The sequence below is a fragment of the Erythranthe guttata genome, chromosome 9, assembly GCF_056151865.1.
Source record: "Erythranthe guttata isolate IM_541 chromosome 9, IM_541, whole genome shotgun sequence".
NCBI lineage: Eukaryota > Viridiplantae > Streptophyta > Magnoliopsida > Lamiales > Phrymaceae > Erythranthe > Erythranthe guttata.
In genome coordinates this window covers 14,999,142-15,021,451 of record NC_142541.1, presented here as the reverse complement: position 1 = coordinate 15,021,451, position 22,310 = coordinate 14,999,142, and the positions used below count along the sequence as shown (strand labels likewise).

At 34.1% G+C, this 22,310-nt stretch overlaps 2 protein-coding genes across 6 annotated transcripts in view; both read left to right on the top strand.

The window, feature by feature from the left end:
• Positions 1-4,508, top strand: part of ERH3 (P-loop containing nucleoside triphosphate hydrolases superfamily protein) — a 31,218-nt gene extending 26,710 nt beyond the window's left edge. Inside the window, exons 2-9 of one of the 5 annotated variants that reach the window (XM_088823074.1) lie at positions 259-286; positions 416-755; positions 920-1,415; positions 2,390-2,587; positions 2,710-2,954; positions 3,045-3,203; positions 3,300-3,387; positions 4,054-4,508. In XM_088823074.1, coding sequence (XP_088679200.1) covers positions 634-755; positions 920-1,415; positions 2,390-2,587; positions 2,710-2,954; positions 3,045-3,203; positions 3,300-3,387; positions 4,054-4,335 — 1,590 coding nt within the window. In that variant the 5' untranslated portion in view covers positions 259-286; positions 416-633 and the 3' untranslated portion in view covers positions 4,336-4,508. Of the gene's footprint in view, positions 1-258; positions 756-919; positions 1,416-2,389; positions 2,588-2,709; positions 2,955-3,044; positions 3,204-3,299; positions 3,388-4,053 lie in introns of those variants that run through there. The other 4 variants (XM_088823073.1, XM_088823072.1, XM_088823075.1 and 1 more) reach the window with 4 other exon arrangements.
• A 4,219-nt stretch (positions 4,509-8,727) lies between these two features.
• Positions 8,728-10,717, top strand: LOC148768187 (uncharacterized; the record flags this gene model as incomplete). The annotated part of the gene is made up of 5 exons (XM_088822798.1): positions 8,728-8,890; positions 9,007-9,078; positions 9,199-9,321; positions 10,216-10,287; positions 10,629-10,717. Coding segments are annotated over 5 exons (519 nt in total), but the record flags the coding sequence as incomplete, so codon positions are not given.
• Positions 10,718-22,310: the final 11,593 nt, after the last annotated feature.

Here is a 22,310-nt window from a genome sequence, read left to right as displayed (position 1 = left end):
ATGTGCGTGGGACAACAGTGTGTATATATGTTTTAAAGGTGCATATGTGCGTCTGAAAAGTGTGTTGGAGTGTGTGTCTCAGTGTATTTGAGTGTGTGTGAAAAATGTGTGCAAGTGCGTGTCAAATGTATTTGAGTGTGTGTTGGAGTGTATTTGAGTGTGTGTGAAAAATGTGTGCAAGTGCGTGTCAAAAGTGTATGTACGTTTGTGTGTGTATGCGCGTGTAGTGTGTGTGAGCGTGAATATATACAATACAAGTATATATTACTCGTTGCAAAATGCATGTGTGAGGATATGTTAGAGAAGAATTAGAACTACAAGTACCAAGTACCAAATAATAAAAAGTTCTCTAATGTAAATTCTCATAACTCTGAGGACCGAACTCTAATTATCAATTCTTCTCTTTTCGTTTCAGTCGACCATTTAAACGCCGTCGTTTCAGTCCACCAGCTTCAAATTCCCACAGCGTTTCTTCGTTTCGGTTGCATTTCATTTCACCAACAATTCGCCCTTCTTCTTCTTCCTTGAGCTTCGATTTTCCCCAATTCAGTTTGTCCGAAACCCTAATTAGAGCAAACGCCTGTTCAGTTCGTTTTATATAGAGACACATCGTGTTGTATGTATCTATAAACAATGGTGGGCGCTTCTCTGGCTGGTCTGCAAGATCATCTCAAGTTAGCGAGAGAGTACGCAGTCGAAGGGCTCTACGATACTTCCGTTATCTTCTTCGATGGCGCCATTGCTCAGATCAACAAGTAATTATTCTTTGATCCCCGTTTCATTTTTTGTCATTACATCTTGCAATTACTTGATATTTTGAACCTAATCGAAGGCGTAATTAATTCAAAATCGCGAATTGGGGAAATCTGCACTCTGGAGTGTCGAATTTTGAATATTAATTTTATTTTAATTTTCATAGGCATTTGAATACTGTTGACGATCCTATGCTCCGTACGAAATGGATGAATGTAAAGAAAGCAATTTCAGAAGAAACAGAGGTGGTGAAGCAGTTGGATGCCGAAAAAAGGTCATTCAAGGAGGCTTCTCTAGGCAGACGCCCTAATTCCCCTCCTATTTCGACTAAATCGTCTTTCGTATTTCAACCGTTGGATGAGTACCCTACTTCATCTGGTGCCTCAATGGACGACCCGGATGTGTGGAGGCCGCCCACCCGAGATCCAGCGGGTCGGCGACCCACGAGACCCGGTCAAGTGGGCACGAGGAAAGCACCACAAGATGCGACGTGGGCCCGTGGAGCTTCAACAAGACCAACGGGTCGTGGAGGAAGGACAGCTGGCAGTGCCGGTGGCGGTGGCTCTAGTAAGGCAAACACTGGAGTTCGGTCTTCGACTACTACTTCTACTGCTGCAAAGAAAGGATCTGGAAAGAACACCGCTGGAAAAGCAGATTCTGTTGTAAGTTTTAACGCTTAGAATATTCGGTTGTTATTTTGGTTGTTTAATTAATTTAAGTGATCGACTAATTGCAGTAATAGTTCCCCTTTCTTCTTTTGTGTGCAACTGGTGTATACTTGCTACTGATTTGAGTGTTATTGTGGTTGCTAAATGGGTAACTAAATTGAATAATTTGTGGTTCGATTGAAAAGGAAATATATCACTGCTATTATAAACAGAGGTTTGAGCGTTTTAGTTTACGATGGCAATTGTTACATGTTTTCCTTTTCTATGCACTTTCAGTAAGTGATATGAGTATAATGTTAGAAGAAAGCAAGAGACCATAATCACGCGCGCGTACTCTGTTTCGATAATTTCTTTTGTGGACACTAAATTAGTTTATTGACTGTTGTACACTTATGTCAGGGAATATCATTTGTTCTGTTTAATTATATGCTTCTATTTGTACGCCCTAAGACGATGATAGCTCAGGTCTATATCTTTGAAGTTCTATGCCTTTAGTAGTTGATGGCAGTTCTGTTAATCTACATGCCAAGGGTTGTCATAGCAATTTTTGTCAAATGACAACCTTGAAGACTCTCTAGGACTTTGGTTTCTGACCTCGCGGTTTCTTGTCATTCACATTTTATGAAACATATTTTGTCTGTTCCATAAATCTTTGCGGTAATTTATGTAACTTTGTGTGATGGAACAAGTTCTCCGTTGTCTAATTTAAAGCTTCCAGTTGACTACATAGATAATAGATATACGCTTCAGTTCTAACTGGAACATTTTATTGTGACAGCCACATAGTTTGACGGGAGTTGAATATTGTTTAATCCATATTACTTGTAGAGGGCATTATAAACCTTTCTTGCTTCACAATTTTGACTTCTTGTGGAGTATATCCGATTGTTATGGTTTTACTATTGTTCCTATTTTCATATCTATTTATATATTTTGAGTTTCTTAATGAATTTGTTGCAACATTTCAGAATGGTGACTTTGAGGAAGGGAAGCCCAAAAAGGTGCAATATGAAGGGCCCGATGCAGACTTGGCAGCTATGCTCGAAAGGGATGTTTTGGACTCGAGTCCTGGTGTAAGATGGGATGATGTGGCTGGTTTAAGTGAAGCAAAAAGACTTCTCGAGGAAGCTGTTGTTCTTCCATTATGGATGCCCGAATATTTCCAGGTATCAGATATCTCTCAAAAATGAATGATTTCTTACTAGTCTAATGCTAGTTGGTCTAAATTAGATCTTACTGTAATACACGTACTTCAAACGAAATCTTGAAAACATGTATTTGCTTGTAGGGAATCCGTAGGCCATGGAAAGGTGTCCTCATGTTTGGCCCCCCAGGTACTGGAAAGACACTTCTCGCTAAAGCCGTTGCAACTGAATGTGGGACCACATTTTTTAATGTTTCTTCTGCCACTTTGGCTTCAAAATGGCGTGGAGAAAGTGAAAGAATGGTTAGATGCTTATTTGATCTCGCTCGAGCTCATGCTCCCAGCACAATATTCATCGATGAAATCGATTCTCTTTGCAATTCTCGCGGGTAAGGAATTTAATTATTTTTTGTACAAATTTTGTAATTGGCCAATTCATATTTTTTTGCTAATTTTGTCCGACTCTGCGTTTTTTTTAGGGCTTCTGGAGAACATGAGTCGTCGAGGAGGGTAAAATCGGAACTTCTAGTTCAGGTTGATGGGGTGAATGCTTCTTCGACCAATGAAGATGGTACGCGCAAGCTTGTGATGGTTTTGGCGGCCACGAATTTTCCTTGGGATATAGATGAGGCTTTGAGGTTTGGTCCTTTGTTTATTTGCGTTCTTATAGTTTTTTTATATTGTCTTCAAATTCTAACTTATGTATTTGATTTATTCACGATAAATGTACGTAGGAGGCGGCTGGAGAAAAGAATTTACATACCTTTACCGAATTTCGAGAGTCGTAAGGAGCTTGTACGAATAAATGTGAAAACTGTGGAGGTAATAACTTACTGCTTTTTCCGGTCTGTGTGTGTGTGCGTGCGTGTGTGTGTGTGTGGTGTGTGCGTGTATGACTTAATTTCCCCATCGACCAATACTTTGCATGTCTTCTGGTGAAAATTGCCGACAATTGAGAAATATTTAGCATATGATGCATCATAGCATATATCATATATCGTGTATAAAATCGGTAATGGGGAACACAAGTATTTATAGATTTGGGTCCCTAACATTTTTCGACTTTTTCTTCACTGTCAGTATTTAAACAAACTAACGGTTACCATTATTTTGGAAGTCGTGCATTACTTATATGCTATATTTTCTTGCTAGAATTCGTATTACTTCTTACTACAAATCAGTTCTTACTTCTTACATTAGGAAACAAAGATTTGATGAACAAACTTATTCTGTTTGTAAGTATTTAATTAAATTTTCTTTTTAATAATGTCTACTCTCATTATTGTCCACATGTCTTTTTATGTGATGCTATTAATCGACGTTTTATTAGTGGAATTGATTGCCATCTTATCCAATTAAGGCCCCGTTTGGAAACGTTGATTGGAATTGTCAAGATTGATTAAACTCGTTAGAATTACATTGTCCCATGTGATCAATCACCTTGATTATATTTTCATGCCTTTCCTTTTTGTGGGTACAATATAACAGGTAGCTGCAGATGTGGACATTGACGAGGTGGCGCGTAAGACAGAGGGGTACAGTGGAGACGACCTGACGAATGTTTGTAGAGATGCTTCGTTAAACGGCATGAGGCGAAAGATTGCAGGGAAGACACGCGATGAAATCAAGAATATGCCTAAAGACGAGATTTCGAACGATCCTATTGCAATGTGCGACTTTCTAGAAGCTATTGCTAAGGTTCAGCCCAGTGTTTCTGCTTCCGATATCGAAAGGCACGAGAAATGGTTCTCCGAATTCGGGTCCGCCTGAGAATTTTTTTTTTCTTTTTTTTTTTTTCGGGTTTTCGAAATGGAAATTGATGGTGTTGTGTTTGTTTGTATTTGTAAGGGTAACTTTGTATTCTATCTATTACAGATTTTTTTTTTTTTTTTTTTTTTTATGATTATTTTGAAGATATTTTATTTATTATTCTTACTTTCATGCATGCATGCATGCATGTGATTTGTACACTGCAAAAACACACACACCCGTGTGGGTGTGTGTGTGTTTTGATGGTGATTTTGCTACACTTTTAAAACGTGATTATTTGAGATTCAGCTTCTTAGATACGACAACGAATTTGAAATTATTCTTTTTATTTTTTATTTTTTTATTTTTATGCTATAATAGCTGAACTTCGCTATATATAGAATTTAGCATATACTTATTCTGTGTAAGTACTATTTTACACATGTATGTGTGTGTGATTGTGTGAAGATTTACGATGAGATACTATTCCCTTTAATTCCCTTTAATTCCCTCGATGTAGCATAGATAAAACCCATATTTGCATTATTGAAAGAATCGATTTTTTATAAGCTTTCTGGATTTTTCATCTCAATGTGCCATTGTTTTCTCCGCCTAGTAACCATCTTTAATTTATTCATATATTACAATCATATTGTAAGAAAAAATAAAATATACGTACTATCCTATGTAAATATCTGCATATCCTTAATTTGTTTTATTTGTTTAATTAGAGTAAGATTGAGATTAAATCTACTCACATAACTTTAATTTTTCAATTAGTGAATCAAAGCCAATTTATACTTTTATATATATATATATATATTTACATATATATGTTTGATTCTCTTTCACCAAATTAAAAGAAAAATGGGAGACATTTTCTTGAACTTCACTCCCACTTCTTATTTCCTTGTTCCTCTCTTCTTCTTCCTCCTCCTCGGCCATGTTCCGATCCATGCACAAGGTACTAATTGTTCTTCATTTTATGTGATTTAAAATAATACCTATCCGCAAAGTCAACATAGGGGCCGGGGCAGGGGCGGACCCAGGGGGGTTTTCTTGGGGGCTGAAATATAGGGGTAATTTAAGAAAGGAATTTTTTTTTGTTTTTAGGACTAAAGTGTACAAAATTAAAAGTTTGGGGGGGCGAAAGTGCATTAACTAATACATAAATACCAAAAAAAAAAAAAAAACTTTAAATTTTTTCTTGGGGGGGCGGGGGCCACCCCAGCCACAAGCTTGGGTACGCCCCTGGGCCGGGGGGCCTGCTCCCACATCGTTCAACATTTCTCAAATCTCTATTAATTGATATATAAATATAAAGTTTTTGTGTACTATGCATTAACGTTGTTAACGGGCCTCCCTCAGATTTTTTTTAATGCATTCGGTGCCACCGAACTTAAAATTCTGATTCCACTGATGATCTGACAAATTTGAAGTTTCAGTTTGATTCGTTTAATTACAAATGAAAATAAAATGTTATTTGATAATATTTATGAATGAATGAATGGATACTAATACAAGGTTATTTTTAATTAATTAATATAAATATGCAGATGATGTTTGTGCAAATGTGGATTGTGTGAGGGGCAAATGTGTACAATCTAGTGGCTCAATTTTTGGGTATGATTGTGAGTGCTTCTCTGGATGGAAGAAAGTTGAATTAGGTCCATTGGTTATCCCTGCTTGTGTTCTTCCAAATTGTAAGTCTCCATCTATTTAATTTCTGATTTTTTTTTCTTGAATTTTATGAAATGAATTAATGGAATAATTTTTTTGCTTCCTAAAATAATTGATTTAAATAAAATAAAAAAATCAATTTCGATCCGGTCTGTCTAATTTATACCCTTTGTCAATACTACGACAATGGTATTTTCTCGTACAACTCCGAATAATCATATATACAAACCTAATAGGCGAGGATAAATTATTTGCAGGCACTCTAGATTTGCAATGTGAGGCACCACCGCCTCCTCTCCCGCGATCTTTCAATCTTTCAAACCGTAAACAAACTTTAATTTCTAATTATAACTTACAATAAAATATATAAATAAGTAATTGGGACCGAAAATGAAGATTATATTCAAAAAAAATAATTACTTTCTTTCGATAGCTTGCAATTTTGTATGGTGCGGTGATGGGAGCTGCGTCGTAAACGGGACGGGGCATTATTGTCAATGTAACCAAGGGTCTTCCAATTTATTGAGCAACATTTCATTAGTTTGCTTAAAGCAATGTAAGTATTAGCAATATATATCATTTTCATAGGTAATAGATATAAATATATAACATATATTAATAAAATAAAATATTACTTTTTGTTCGAGAAACTAATTTTATCTTCAATTATTGGTTTATTTAATAACAGGTAGCTTTGGAGCAGACTGTAGTGCACTTGGCTTTGGTCCGCCTGTAATTACAGAACCACCAAATGGTATGTTAGCACCGTCGCCACCATCACTAACACCACCGCCGCCACCTTTGCCGCCCACAAAGGGTAGGTGGCTTCGAGGGGCTCTCTAATTCTTACATCATTCAATTAAAATTGCCAAAACATTAAATACAAAACAAATATTTATCATTTTCTACTAAGGTGTAGTAATAACTAAATAATCGAATGCATTTAAATTCCTTCGTATTAACTAGTGGTCTAAGCATCGCAACATATTTTTTTTAACGTATCTGTGATATCGAATACGAATGTTCTAAGTCGCATTAAAACGTTGCATTGTTAATCTCTTCATCGTTTATTTTTTCTTCTAGAAGGATCCGGAGAGAGCTCAAACGGTCGGAGGAATCGCGGAGATGCCAATATGGCTTTGTTAACTGCATCCATTTTGGTGTTAGCACTGTAATTTCCACTTTGTATTTCATTGAGAGTTTTTAATATATTATATATATATATATACTATTGATGAATATGTTGGTAAAATTGATCATGATCATTAAATAACTATTTTTTTTTATTTAGTTTATCATTTTGTGAAATAAAATCATTATTTACACTTAGGACAAGATAACATGTTGATAGACCAGAGGTGAGGCCCCCTTACCTAACCAAATAACCATGTTTATAATTAGGGGCCGGGGAACAACATTGAAAAAATCAAGCTTTGATTCTTTAATTTTTTTATTTTTTATGCTGTCGAGACTCGAATTTTCTAGGACCCATAGTATCGAGAAATAACCAATCTATATTCTATAGCAATAAAAAATATAAAAGAAAATACGACCCTAATTATTAAACTCAAAACAACTCAATTTTGATTGTCAAAAAAATTAGAATAAAAAGAAAACAAATATGAACGCATGTGCTAACTGGGACTCGATCTAACGACCGCTAAGAAAGAATGCAAGTATTCTGCCATTTAAGGAAAGCATAAACTTATATTTACTTTGTACATATAACTTATTATTCAGTTTATAAAAATTGCAGGCTCCAAAAGTGTTCGATTTTTCGGAGTTCCAAGGCAACAGCCTCTCCAGCCTGTGCCTTGGGCCGGGCCTTCACCTTAACGGAGCATAGAACTCCCCCATGTTTCACAATAATCGAGACATAATATTTTTGTTTCATATTATCTGTCACTTAAAATTTCATTGATGCATTAAATGTATTTTGTTTTATACTATTTTACAATTAATAAATGTTGTCCCAAACAAAAATCGAAGCACAATCATATGGTATACTTCGCCTATATATTTCCTTATTCCCTATAAAATAATATTTGCTATGAGAAAAATATATACGTAATTTCTAATGTACATTTTCTGTACATATCCTAATTAATTAACTTTTTTGTGTTTATGATCTGTCAAATTATGATTCTGGCTTACTAGGAATTTTTTTTTTTTTTTACTATTTTTTTTGCTAATTTATTAATATGTTTCATATTGTATTAACTATTAAATATGTTTTGATTTAAGTTCTTGAAATGTCCAAAAACAGGCCAAAACCTTCTCCTGTCTGCAAAATCGAATCATCAATCTATGTGGGACAAAAGTTTATAATAATTATTATTATAATTATCGATAATTACTACAACAAAAGCATATGGTTGTGGTGCTATACAAATATGTCCTTCTTCACTAGAGCAAATTAAAATTAAAATTAAAATAAATTAAATTATGAGAAGCTACAATTTGAAGTACTTTGCTCCCACTCCATTCCTTTTTCATCTCCTCTTCTTCTTCGCCGTACTTCTCGTTCGTCTTCCGATCCATGCACAAGGTTTCTTTCGATCACTTTTATTTTCACACACACACATATATATATATATATATATATATATATATATATATATATATATATATATATATATATATATATATATATATATATATTATTGGATACTCGAGAAATTTGGTTTGTGCGTCCTTTTATTAATTTTTTTTAATTTTTTAATTTTTTAATTTTTGGTTACATATGTAGGTGATGTTTGTGCAAACGTGAATTGTGTGAGTGGAAAATGTGTACCGTATAACGGTTCGATTCTAGGGTTTGATTGTGATTGCTACCCCGGTTGGAAGAAACCGGAATTTTGGAATATTACTTTTCCCTCTTGTATCCTTCCAAATTGTAAGTCTCTACATTTATATATATGTATGTTTACTTAATCAAATGAATCAATTATTTTTTAAAAAATAGAAAAAATTGAAAATTCGAACTCAAGCGTTAAATTCATTATATTGCAGGCACTCTAAACTTTGAATGTGGAAATGCAGCAACACCTCTTCCTCCACCACCGCCGATCAACCCCTTTGACCGTAAAACAAAAAATAAATATTATAATTTTTTTTATGAACTATAATTAATGACAATTAAATAACCGATTAAAATTCGAGACGAATAAAATGTATATAAACAAAATTTGCTTATTTTGACAGCTTGCAATCTTGTATGGTGCGGTGAGGGGAGCTGCGTCGTAAACGGGACGGGGCATTATTGTCAATGTAACCAAGGATCTTCCAATTTATTTAGTAACACTTCCTTACCTTGTGTCAAGCAATGTAAGAATTCTTTATCCCAATTTACAAACTCATCAATGAATAATACTTATATAAAATATTTCAATTTTATTTTAGAAAATTTTATGTGCTTTGATTAAGTGAATTATAATACCTATATAAAAATAAGGGTAAATTCCACTTTACCCCTTGTACTCTGCCCAAGAACCGCTTTACCCCCTCGTACTCTTAATTTCGTCGATTTACCCCATTGTACTTGTACAATTTCCCAATACAACCCTCTTCGTCAACTTTTTTCGATTTTGACTCTGACGCCATTTGGTCAGGAGTCAAAATATTGACGTAAATATTGAATTTTTTCGATTTTGACTCTCGAGATTAGAAAAGAGAAAGTTTCACACATTCATATATTTTTTTCTTTGCACTGGGTGAAATCGATCAATTTTTGGGTCTTGATTTTTACTAAGTTAGGGGTTCAATTTGGGGATATCTTGGAAGGGGAAGTGGTGGGAGAAGAAGAAATGACAATATTGACGGAGGAGAAACGACGCGTTATAGGCAGTGGCAATTTTGTAATTTACATAGTTGACCAAATGGCGTTAGAGTCAAAATCGACAAAAAGTGAAGGAAAGGGCTGTATTGGGAAATTGTACAAGTACAAGGGGATAAATCGATAAAATTAAGAGTACGAGGGGGTAAAGTAACTCTCAGGCAGAGTACGAGGGGGTAAAGTGGAATTTACCCTAAAAATAATAGTTAGCTGTCAAAGGTGTCTAGAGGTTCATTGCGAGTTTCTCGATGAACCCGAGATTAGAGCTCATTTATTTTCGTAATTGTTTGGCTTGTAAGATATCTTTGAACTAAACAAATCAAATAAAGTTCAATTATTTAAATTAATTACGACTCATTTTACTGATTTATTTATATATTCGACAGGTTCGTTTGGAGCAGACTGTAGTGGACTTGGGCTTGGTCCACATACACCACCACCACCGCCACCAACAAATGGTACGTTAGCGCAACCAAAAAAATCATCGTCGCCACCAAAGGGTAGGCGGCTTCGAGGGTTTTCATTTGCTTTTTCTCATTTAATATCTGCAAATAATTTTATTTTTTATATTTTCGGAAATTTTATTGGTAGTTCTTCGAAAATATTCATAAGCTCTATTTGTTAAAACTCGAACTCATTATATTCATATATAAAAAAAAGTAATAAATACACACACACACACACACACACTTATAACATACAATATTTGAAAGACAATAAATTATAATAAATATCTTTAGTATTTAATTGAAATTTAAATACATAACAATTTCTTATTTATTTCTTGTTGTTTTGAAAGGATTGGGAAAGATTTCGACGAACTTGAAGAGTTGTGATGGTTCGAATTTGGTTTTCTTATCCGGAATCATTTTGGCTTTAGTCGTGTAGTGCAACAATTATATCTATAGATTTAACATATAATTGATTCATGTCATTTGAAGTTGTGTAAAAACAATTGAAATTCATAAATATTAATGTTATTTTTCTGAATGTGTTCGATGAATTTTTAAACGACACTTAATTTAAAACAGATGTTCGGTAATACTTTCTCAATTTTTTACATCAAGTGTCAGATATAAATGATAGGCCCATCTCCCAATTTATTTATTAAAATAAAAAATTAAATTCTCTTGAAATTGGAGCAAATTTAATAAATAGTGGATTTTTGTAACATACATGTATACTCCAAAATATGTAGTCACACTCACTTTGTTTGAGCAACATGTGAATCTTATCCAACTGCTTTAGCTGAGGGACATTTTTCCATGCGGTCACGCACACCAAAGTAACCAATGGACGCAGAGATATATCATATATGCATCATGTATATTGTATTTAAAAAATCCATTTTTCCTATGTTTAATTTGTATAAATGTTGTGAATTCTAGTATGGTTTGATTGGTTAACTAAATTTTTTTTGGGGTTTAAAGTTTGATTTAGCATATTTGACGAATTGAACTAAAAATTTGATTTTTTTGAAAAATTTAGGTGCTCTGAAAATTTAATTGAAAAATTACAATTTTTACCCCTCAAGTTTGTACCAACTTTATATTTGGTCCCTATGTTCACAAAAAAACACATTTAGTTCCCCATGTTTCACTAATTCAATATTCTTAGTCTATCCTGTCAATTTTCCGTTAGTACTAACGGTTTCAAGCATGTGTCCATCACTGCCTTAATTGACAGACCATCAGTAAATGGACGAAAATGACAACATGTGGGACAAATGTGTTTTTTTTAACATGGTGGACCAAATGTAAAATTGGTGCAAACTCGAGGGATGAAAACTGTAATTTTCAATTAAATTTTTAGTACCTAAATTTTCAAAAAACCAACATTTGTAGTCATATTCGTCAATTTTCTGTTAGTACTTGCTGATTCAAGTATGTGCCCATCAGCGTCTTAACTCACAGACTAGCGGTAAATTGACGAAAATGATCAAAAATATTAAATTGTTGAAACATGAGGGACCAAATATATTTGTTGTGAACATGGGGGACCAAATGTGGAATTAGTGCAAACTTGAGGGTGAAACTATAATTTTCCATAATTTTTTTAGAGCACCTAATTTTAATTTCTATTTGGTCCATTGATACAAATGAATAGTAAGAAGAGTCCCTCCGCCATGAAACATTTTATAATTTACTTATTTGTTTCATTATAATTTATAATTCCCTTGGAAATGAGTTCAAGTAGAAACAAATTTCGCCGATCATTCACAAGTCACAACAATATATATATATATATATATATATATATATATATATATATATATATATATATATATATATATATATATATATATATATATATATATCACAATAATATTGAAACTTCAATTAAATTGTATTTCTCAATTTATTTTATTTTATTTTTTGAATCAATATTATTTTTGTTGATTTAATTATGAAAAAAATGATTTAAAAAAAAATGTAGAAATAGAAAATACAACAGTAACCCTTCGTTTACCCTTTGGGATAGCTAAGCCTAATAGGTTAAACCCTAGTTTCAAATGTACCCCACTGAATGGGGAAAAATACAATAAAAGATGATATATATAATATAATTCCAACTGGGTCCAAAAGTTAAATTTTGGCCTATTATCGCAATATATTTAATTTTTAATTTTTAATTTTTTTGTTTTTTGTTTTTTTTTCATTGAATTGTATTAGCTTGACGGAATTTAATTCGGAAATAGTGCAATTTTGACGACTATGCTATCTATATCTATTGGTATTCATCCTGGAAATTAAATTAATTAAATTAATCAGAATCAACAATATTTATACATTTACGTATGTTCCAAATTATTACGTATACAATGACATATATTCATCAACATATAAAAGAATAAGTGGCATATATATAGAGAAGCATATCCAAATTGTTTAGATATACTCGTACTTATTAAAGTTAGAAGTATAAATCTTTTTAATTAATAATAATGTTACAATTCGACTTCGAAGTCGAACACAGCTCTATTTCATTTTGTCTACAGTAGAAAAAAATATTTAAAACAATATATTTCTTTTTTGGGAATAATTAATTGTTACATATAGAAATGACGATTCCAAAATATCTTAAAATGATCAATGATTCAAAATATAATATTTATTTTTAGGTAAATTGTTTTGCCTATTGTGAAGTGTATATTTATACACTTAATTGTACCTTTTAATTGGAGCTTTTGATGTGTTTTTACGATAATTGGTGCTTAATATGGTTATTAATTGTATTTTAGGTGCAAATTGAAGAATTGGCAACTTTTGGGGTGAAAACTGCAAATTCAGAGAAAAAGTGGGCCAAAAGTGAAAAAATCAGATTTCTGAAGAATTAAAAGACCGCACGGCCGTGCGGATTTTAGTTCAAAATCTCACACGGCCGTCCGGGTGGACGTGAAGGCGCAGTGAAGGAACTTTAATTACACAAGGAAACCCGCCCTATTATATTTTTGCACCCTATTTAAAGGCCAAGAGCACACAATTAGATCTATCTTTTTCCTTTTTATCGTTTATCTTAGTTTTTATTCTTCATCTTTCTACACGCGATCAAGGAGCACAAGAACGAAGACGAAGACTTGACGAATCTTCATCCTAATTCTCCTCTTTGATTTTTATTTATAGCTTTTATGATTTTTCATATTTTTATTATGCTTTTCGTTACGAACATGAGTAGCTAAGTTTTTATTCTAGGATTTTATTGGAACCCTATGTGGTAATTCGAACCTATTTTTCTACTTTTATGCAAGTTTAATTCTTCGATTATTTCCTCTATCTTGATCTTATTTAGCGCATGAACGTAGCTAATTTATGTTGCTATTTGTTATTGTTAGAATTGATTGACAGATCGTTTTAATAATTAGAACAGGGATAGAAGAGCCTTCGAGTAGTTTTTCACCGAATGCGTGTGTTGATTGCATGTATTATCGTAGACATACAGATAATACCTTAGGTAGCCGTTTACGAGACTTGTTAGTTAATGCTTTATTTGTACTAGGTTTGCATAGACATATAGTGAATCTTTTATGAATAATAGGCTTATAACGCAGCGACAGCTGGTTATGAGTAATTTCGTGTCTTGGGTTAATAATCGGGAATCGTAACTTGCATGATAGGAGATTAATTGGGTGAAGAATTATCGCATAGGGGGAAGATAAAATCCTAGATCCGTTTTATATTGATATTTTCTCGTAATTACTTGCTTTCTTAATTAGTTTAATTTATTTAGTTAATTAAATTGATAACCCTGCGTAGGCTGGATAAAAATTGTAATTGTTAAGATTTGGTACTTAGAATTAAATAATTTGCGTATTCCCTGTGGGATCGACATCCGACTCTCACGAGTCTACTTTACTACTTGTTTGTGATACGTGCACTTGCGTGTGGGTATTTAGCACCCAACACCTATTTAAATAATTTTTGTACTTTAATTTACTATCTTTTTTTTTCTTTTCTTTTTTCCTTTTTTTTTTATGAGTTGGTTTTTCGTAATAGTATAAATTGTGGGTAATTACGTCCACCCCTGGGTTAAGGTAAATTACGATAATCCCCTTCTATTTGGGTAATTACAACCACCCCTTACTATAAATTTTCTTGCACATCCACCGTCGTAGTGTCAAATTTAGTGGAATCTTCTAGATTATTTGGAATATTCTCCAATTTGTACCCGTATTACCCCATTTGAGGTCCACATTTTGAAACTAGATGCCTCTCTTGCTTTGGAAATATCACATTGTTGTGTATCTGCATATTTGCATAAAACGAGTACAAATTGGAGAACATTCTACGGAATTCGAAAGATTCTGTTGAATTTGACACCACGAGGATGAACGTGTAAGAAGGTTCATAGTTGAGGAGGGTGGTTGTAATTACCCGAACAAGTAGGGATTTTTCGTAATTTGACCTGACCTCAAGGGGGTGGACGTAATTTACGCAATAAATTAACTCCCAAGAGTTTTCTCTATATTTTCTTGAGGACTCCAATTTTTTCTTGCTCTTTTAAACTTTCGTGCTCGGTGAATAAACTTATATAATTAATTAATTTCAAATAAATTATATAATTATATAATTATATATATGGATTGGACCAAATAAAAAATAACTGAAAGTATTAATTTTCCTTCGTGATGAAGCTTATATTATATAAAGATGGTGATATCTCCTCTGACAAAGGTTAAGGCAGCAATCAAACGTAGAATACAAACATGCAAATTATGACAGTAACCCTTCGTTTTCCCAACAGGTGAAATTAAAACCTATATTAATATTGAAATAAAATACACTACAATAAATTATTAAAATATATAAAACCATGCATACATGTATATAATTCCAACTGAGGCAAAAGTGAAATTTTGGCCTATTATATTATTGCCATTTTGTATAATAATTAAATTAAGTTTTTTCGATTTCTTTTTTCTTTAGCCCGACAAAATTCACGTCGAAAATCGTGTAGTGTGCACGGCTAATCTGTTTCGTTCCCGAGTATTTCATTTTTCCTTCGCTCTATGCTATACCATTGGTTTAATTTTCATACTGCAGACTGAAAATTGAAATATTTATACATTTATAATATATATATATATGTGACAATATGTTAAAACAAATTACGTAGACAATGACATATATTCAACATATAAGTACAGAAACAAGAAATGGCATGTTCTGCATCTAGATATACAGATAAGGATATTTTGAATTACAAAAATCTGAAATTAAAATTCATAATATTTAATAAATTTATCTTGTTTTGAATATTTAATTTCATTGGTTTTGTGATGATTTCTAGAATAAGAAACTACTAGTTTCCTTAAAAAGAACATGGGTTTAAGTTGCAGGTTTAACAAATTGAATTAAGTCGATCAATTCTTGTTCAAGATGAGTACTATAGCTATGGGATTCCAAGGTATATTGTTTGCCTTGTATACGACGTATATATACGGTGAGGGACATCGGTACGTAATTGTTACACACATATACATGTGGATGTGTGTAAAAAATGAATAGTTATATAACACTGAGTCTGAAATACACAAGTATGGTGAAATATAATTGACCATCATGGTCCTTCCATATATATTTTTATAATTATTATTTAGGGTTACTTTTACTTTTGGACCCCGGTTAGATAGTGAAATTAAAGAGTCCTCCCCTCTTAGTTAAAAAATTGCCCAAACCTCCCCTTTTAGAAGATTACGCTTACCACAGACTAACGGAGCGTGTGAAACATAAATTTACCGTTACATTGACCATTTTTTTTAAAAATGCGGTACTATAGGGAAAAAATGAGTCAAGTATGGAACGACAAATATACCATTTCTGGTTTGAAGCATTGCAATCGTGACAAGGAGTTCTTGATATGAATTATCTGGGGAACTTGGATTTGTAGAGATGGGGGAAAACCTCCTCCTAAAAGGTCCTCTTTCAGGCAGTGACAAATTCATGATTTTTTGTAAGGATGTTCGAACTGGTTGACTAAATGTTTACAGAGTTGGAGGGCAGCGCCCCCATTTTTTTTATATAATAATAATATACACAGATAACAATTAAAAAATATGTAAAACATCAAATTTAAAAGGATCATTTGTAAATTATGAAATAATTTAGATAATATTTAGAGAGAATATTATTAAAAATATTAAAAGAGTGGTAAATAATTAACGTAGAACCCCACGCTTGCATAGTCTGAGTATCGAACCTGCAACCTTTAGGGTGTACTTTAAGCATCTTTACCATTTGAGATATAGCAACAATAAGTTGAAAAATGTCTTCGTTTACAATATATACGTAAAGTACTTGATATAAGATTTTAACACCCCTATATATTTATTTTATTACTTTGACACCCCTCTAACTTAAATAAATTAAGGGCATTTCATTCCGTCCAAATATAGTGAGTATAGTCAACTTTGATCAAACGAGCAAAATAAGAAGTTAACCTATTTTTTGATGACATCATCAATTTCCGTCCAAAATATGGATGGAGGGGCCAACTGAGTAAGAAGAACCGTCTAAAAGGGGAGATTTGAGCAATTTTTAGACTAACAAGGGGGTGTGTCTGCAATTTCACTATTCAAAAGGGGTCCAAGAGAAATTAACCCTATATATATCCATAATTAATTCACACCTAGACCAGCTAGGATATATATATAATTATTTGGTTGTGAATAAATTATGGGATTGATTGGATTTTCCATCAAATTATTGGCTGCAGGTTCATAATATATAATATATATCCTAATTGTTAGAATTTATTTCGTGCAGATATAAATTATTTGTGTCAGATTCAGTTTTTCGTTACTGTTGCGTGAAGTGTTGCAACAGTTCGTGAAACAGTTTGTAAAAACAGAAATAAACGAGACACAAATTTAATGTGGTTCGGATACAACTGTACCCTACATCCACTGGGACCTGCAAATAAAATTTACTAATTTTTAGTTTTACGAATACAATAATAGGACTTAATCAAAATACAAAGACTCCCTCTTTGTTGACGCCGTTCTTGTATACTACGCTGAATTATAAATCTTCAATTTGCAGCACGTCCCTTGCTCCGCACGGTTGAACTCCCTTCAACGCTGAATCCCTCAGTCGGCGGATCGATCTCCTCCCGAGATCTGTTTAAGCCCCTCTCCCGAAGAACCGATCTTCTTTTTATATAGAAGAAGCAAACTTGTGATACTCCTTGAATCTTGATGTCTTCACCACAAAGCCTTGAAGCCGATATATTTTCTATGAAAATCACGTATCACGATGGAACAATCAAAACGAGAGGAAAAATATTTTTTGTGAAAAACTTCTCTCGATAAAATAGACGTTCCTAGAGCAGCAATCAAAAGAGCAGAAAAATATAATTTTCTCTCCAAAAAGGCGTGAACAACAAAACGTTGATACTCCTGTAATTATATTCCTGAATAGAAGAGCCCTACAAAATTGGAGCCCATTAGGTTAGTGAGAATCTTACGTGAGGAAACAAAATTATGTAGTAAGGAAAGTCTTTGTCCAAGAAATTCCTTGCTAACATATGACTTATATAATTAAATAAATTAATGACAAAATAAGAGTTTAAAGCATTAAGGAAACTTCCCTAGCTTTAGATAGCGTTTTTCACACGTGTTGAAAAACCAAAATTAGAATCCTCTCGGATTCTAACAATCTCCCCCTTTGTCATCTATTTATTATAATCAAGTCCTCCCCCTTCGTCAAATACCTGAAAATAAAACAATTAGATGATAGACGTAAGCAATAAAACTCAGGATCATCCTCAGTATTAAAGGAACAGCTCATCATCATCTCTTTCAGCAACGAGAGTGACATCAACTGCTGCAATAGTAAGTGCCACAGTTTCAGCAACTGTTCCAGCAGTAGTGGCTTCGGCAGGTGGTTCACAACAAAGTTAACTCCCCCTGCATGTGTATCTCCCCCTGTGAATGATCCTTAGGCAGCTCCTCTTGCAAATGCATTCATTCTTCCCCTTTGCTTACTTGGCTTGGTAGGCTTGGAGATCGGTGGAACGCGACGTGGTAAATCATCCACGTGATAAGAGACTCAACAAATAACGTCGGCATTATAGCTCCTCCTTTTATATTCTTGTGAAGACCTAAACCAATTAATGACAATAAACATCTCCATAGAATTTCACTTGGTGTTGTGGACTTAGAATCCCACGAGATTCTAACACTCTCCCCCTTTGGCATTGATTGGTCAGAACATTTACTCCCCCTAAATATATGATAACTGCATGAACAAGGGTTAGCAAATTCAGAATAACATCTGCACATATAAACTGTTGCAACAGTTTATCAAACAGTTCAGCATATAGTGTAAACCGTAAATAAACCATAGTTCCATAATAAAAGCAGATAATTCGTTCAGATAAGCACGAGATAAAAGGATATGCAGTAGCAGAAACAACTTCTCTGCACAATGCTTATTAGTTGTCCTATATTTCTGCCCAGCAACTGTCTCATGCACTGTTTCAACAGTTGTCTGAACTCCCCCTGCACTGTTCCAGCAACTGTCTGATGCACTGTCGCAACAGTTGTGGAACTCCCCCTGTGTTCATGCCATCGTTACTGTTCTTTTCTCCCCCTTTCTGGGCAATCACCATGCAAAGATAACTCAACATGGACTAACGATCTTGATGAGTCAAGCAAGCTGTTCAAACACTTAACAAAAAGATCAAAACGAAGAGAGAATCTTGGAACTAAGTGAGAAGAATCACTATACATAACGTGCACAGAAAATCACAAACTCACAAACTCAATACCACACGATAATTGCAATGCATAAATCAAAGGATGGTGATATCAAATCCAACATTAAATAGCAAAGACTACAGACTTTGCCAAACTTCATAAGAAACGTGGAAATGTGAGGAGTAAGCCCAATCGATCCGGTTGCAACAAAAAATAAAATTTAACCGGCACATAAACAAAAATCCCGTCTCTCTCTCTCTCTCTCTCTCTTTTTTTTTTTTTTTTTTTTTTTTTTTTTTTTTTTTTATTAAATAATGCCTAATGCAGTACAAAAAGTAAACATGAGAAATAGACATGAGTGAAGAGACATATGTGAATAGGATACTGCATGGACAAACAAAATATATGGGATTTATCTTCACATTCACGATAAGCGCAATCCCCAAAAATCCGACTGCCAATGCAACCAACAAACTTAATAATCCCAAGTCAAACACAAAGATGCTCTTATTAGGTAGCGTACACACACGTCTAATGGTAGCTTTTTCCCATGAAAAACAGAGCAATTAAAAAGGAACGAGATTATGCTGGTCGTGCAATGTGTAGTCCCCTGGGCTTTCTAATTGAGCTTTGTAGTAAGTGTTCGGTCAAGTGGTTTACTGGCTCGACTCAACTAGGCTTCGAACTATTCACTGACCATATATATAATTTATATTGGTCGTGCAATGTGTAGTCCCCTGGGCTTTCTAATTGAGCCTTGTAGCGAGCTTTCGGCCACGTGATTTACTGACTCGACTCAAAAAGGCTTCGAACTATTCACTGACCAAATGGTTGTAGATATACATATTAGTAACAGTAGTTCAAGAGTAGCTTTCACTCATTAAAAGAGGCAGCTTTTCCCTATAAAAACATCCAACCATGACAAGACTATTCAGAGAAATAAATAAGTTGGAGCCTTTTAAGTAATCATTTTGGGAATTTGTGAAGTTCTACCCCACAAAATTTAGAAATACACGTTGTATCAAATTCACATTTGTCTCAATCATATGCAGTATGCTTAATGCAGATCCTATATGAGATGCAAAACATATGAAGTGTCCTACCACTAAAAGTTGCAAGTCTGGACACACAGACTGTTGCAACAGTTCATGCAACTGCATCAGATTAAACAACATAAATTCCCAGCGATTTTCGCAAGGAATCAAATCTCTGTGCATCAAGGGTTTTTGCAAAAGCATCAGTTAATTCATTCTCCGTTGCAGCATAATCAATTGAGACAACCCCCTTTTCGACCAAGCCCCTTATGAAACAATGACAGATATCAGTAAGCTTAGTTCTCGAATGCTGAATTGGATTCATAAACTTATTTTTCGCATTCAAATTATCACAATTCAGATTACCAAGTTTTTTATTCCCAAAACTAGCTTTGTCACCAGAACTGTTGGAACAGTTAGTACTATCATCACATGAGTTTAAAGAAGTAATGGCAGATAAACAATTAAGATCAGACTTCTTTACCCAGATTTTTTGTTGAGTTTTATTCACTAAATCAACCTTTATCTTGGGTTTTTGAGACGACACAGAAGTGTGATCAATTTTAGCGGAAAGTGGTGAGCGGGCCATTATTCTTTTAACTAATTTCAAGTACTTAAAACACCTAGGTCGTATATGACCAGGAGCATGACAAAAATGACAGGTAGGGACAAAACGTTTTCTTTGAGATGACTGAGTTGATGCAACTGTCGCAACAGTTTGTGAAACAGTGGATTGTTTAACAAAATTGATTTTTCTTTTTGGATCTTCTTTCTGTTTCAATGCATCATTAGATAGCTGATTACCCCCTATACCTATACGACAGTAGTTCGGCTGATTTTTGTTCAAAATTTCATTCAAAGTTACTCTACCAGTATTAAACTTAGAAATAACATCTTGGGTTTGAGCAAATTTAGCCTGCAAGCTATCTATTTCTCTACTAGAAGAAATAACATTTTGTTCAAGAGTAGAAATTCTTACCTTTAACACTTTATTTTCCTCTATGAGAACATGCTTATCATTTTCAAGGCGCTTATTTACCTCAGATACTTCAAGCCACTTCCGGTACATTTTTTCATATACATCTTTCACCTCTTCGAGGGTTGGCTCTTCATCATCACTACTGCTCTCAGATTCACCTGCAAAATTAAATGATGAAGTCAGACTATTGTCCTTATTTAAAGATAATTCATCATACCTGAAATCTGTCGGACAGACTGTTGCAACAGTTCGTCCCTCGGTTCTGCTCATCGAAGTAGTACCACTGAATGCCATAAATTTAGTGGTTTGATCTCCTTTGCTGTTCTCATCCTCATCACTGTCCTCTTTATCACTCCAAACAGTGGTGAGTGACATCTTGTTTTTCTTCAAAGTGTTCGCACACTCGGCCTGAATATGTCCAAAACCCCCACACTCTCGACATTGCTTTCTCCTAGACTTTGCATCACCAAAATAACCATTATTAGAAAACTTTTTAAAGTTGTTAGGGTTAACAGACTTACCTGATTGAGAGGAATTTTCTCTATTTTCAATTTTTTGACGCAGGCTTTCGAGGTTATTTGACATAATTGCTAAGGATTCTTCAACATCAATGTCACACTCATGAAATGTTTGGCCTTGTGAGATGCCATGGGAAGCTTCAGCTTGGAATGCCACATTCTTCACCTTTTTCTTTTCTCGAATATTTGCTCTAAAATTCATTTCTTGGGTTTGTAGTTTACCCATGAGTTCATCTAGCTTTAGCGTATTGATATCTCTCACTTCTTCGATTGCTGCAACTCTGTAAGCGAATCTTTCTGGTAATGAACGTAGTGCCTTTCTTACCAACTTTGTTTCCGAGTATTGTTCACCTAATGCATACGATTCATTTGAAATATCACACAACTTAGCGTGGAAATCAGCAATCGTCTCGTCCTCCTCCATATGAAGACTCTCAAATCTCGTGGCTAACATCTGCAGCTTAGATGTTTTAACAGTTGATGTGCCTTCATACGTCACTTGTAGGATCTCCCATGCCCTTTTTGCTGATTCACACGATGCTATCAGTTTGAACTGATTGTCACCAACGCCACTAAAAATTGAGTTTATCGCCCTTGAGTTGTAATTGGCAAGTAATATCTCTTCATTAGTCCATGCTTCTTCTGGTTTTACCGTTTGCATACCATCCGTTCCTTTAGCCATGGGCGGGGTCCAACCAGTCACGATAGCACGCCACGCTCGTTCATCAACGGACTTGATGAACATCTTCATCTT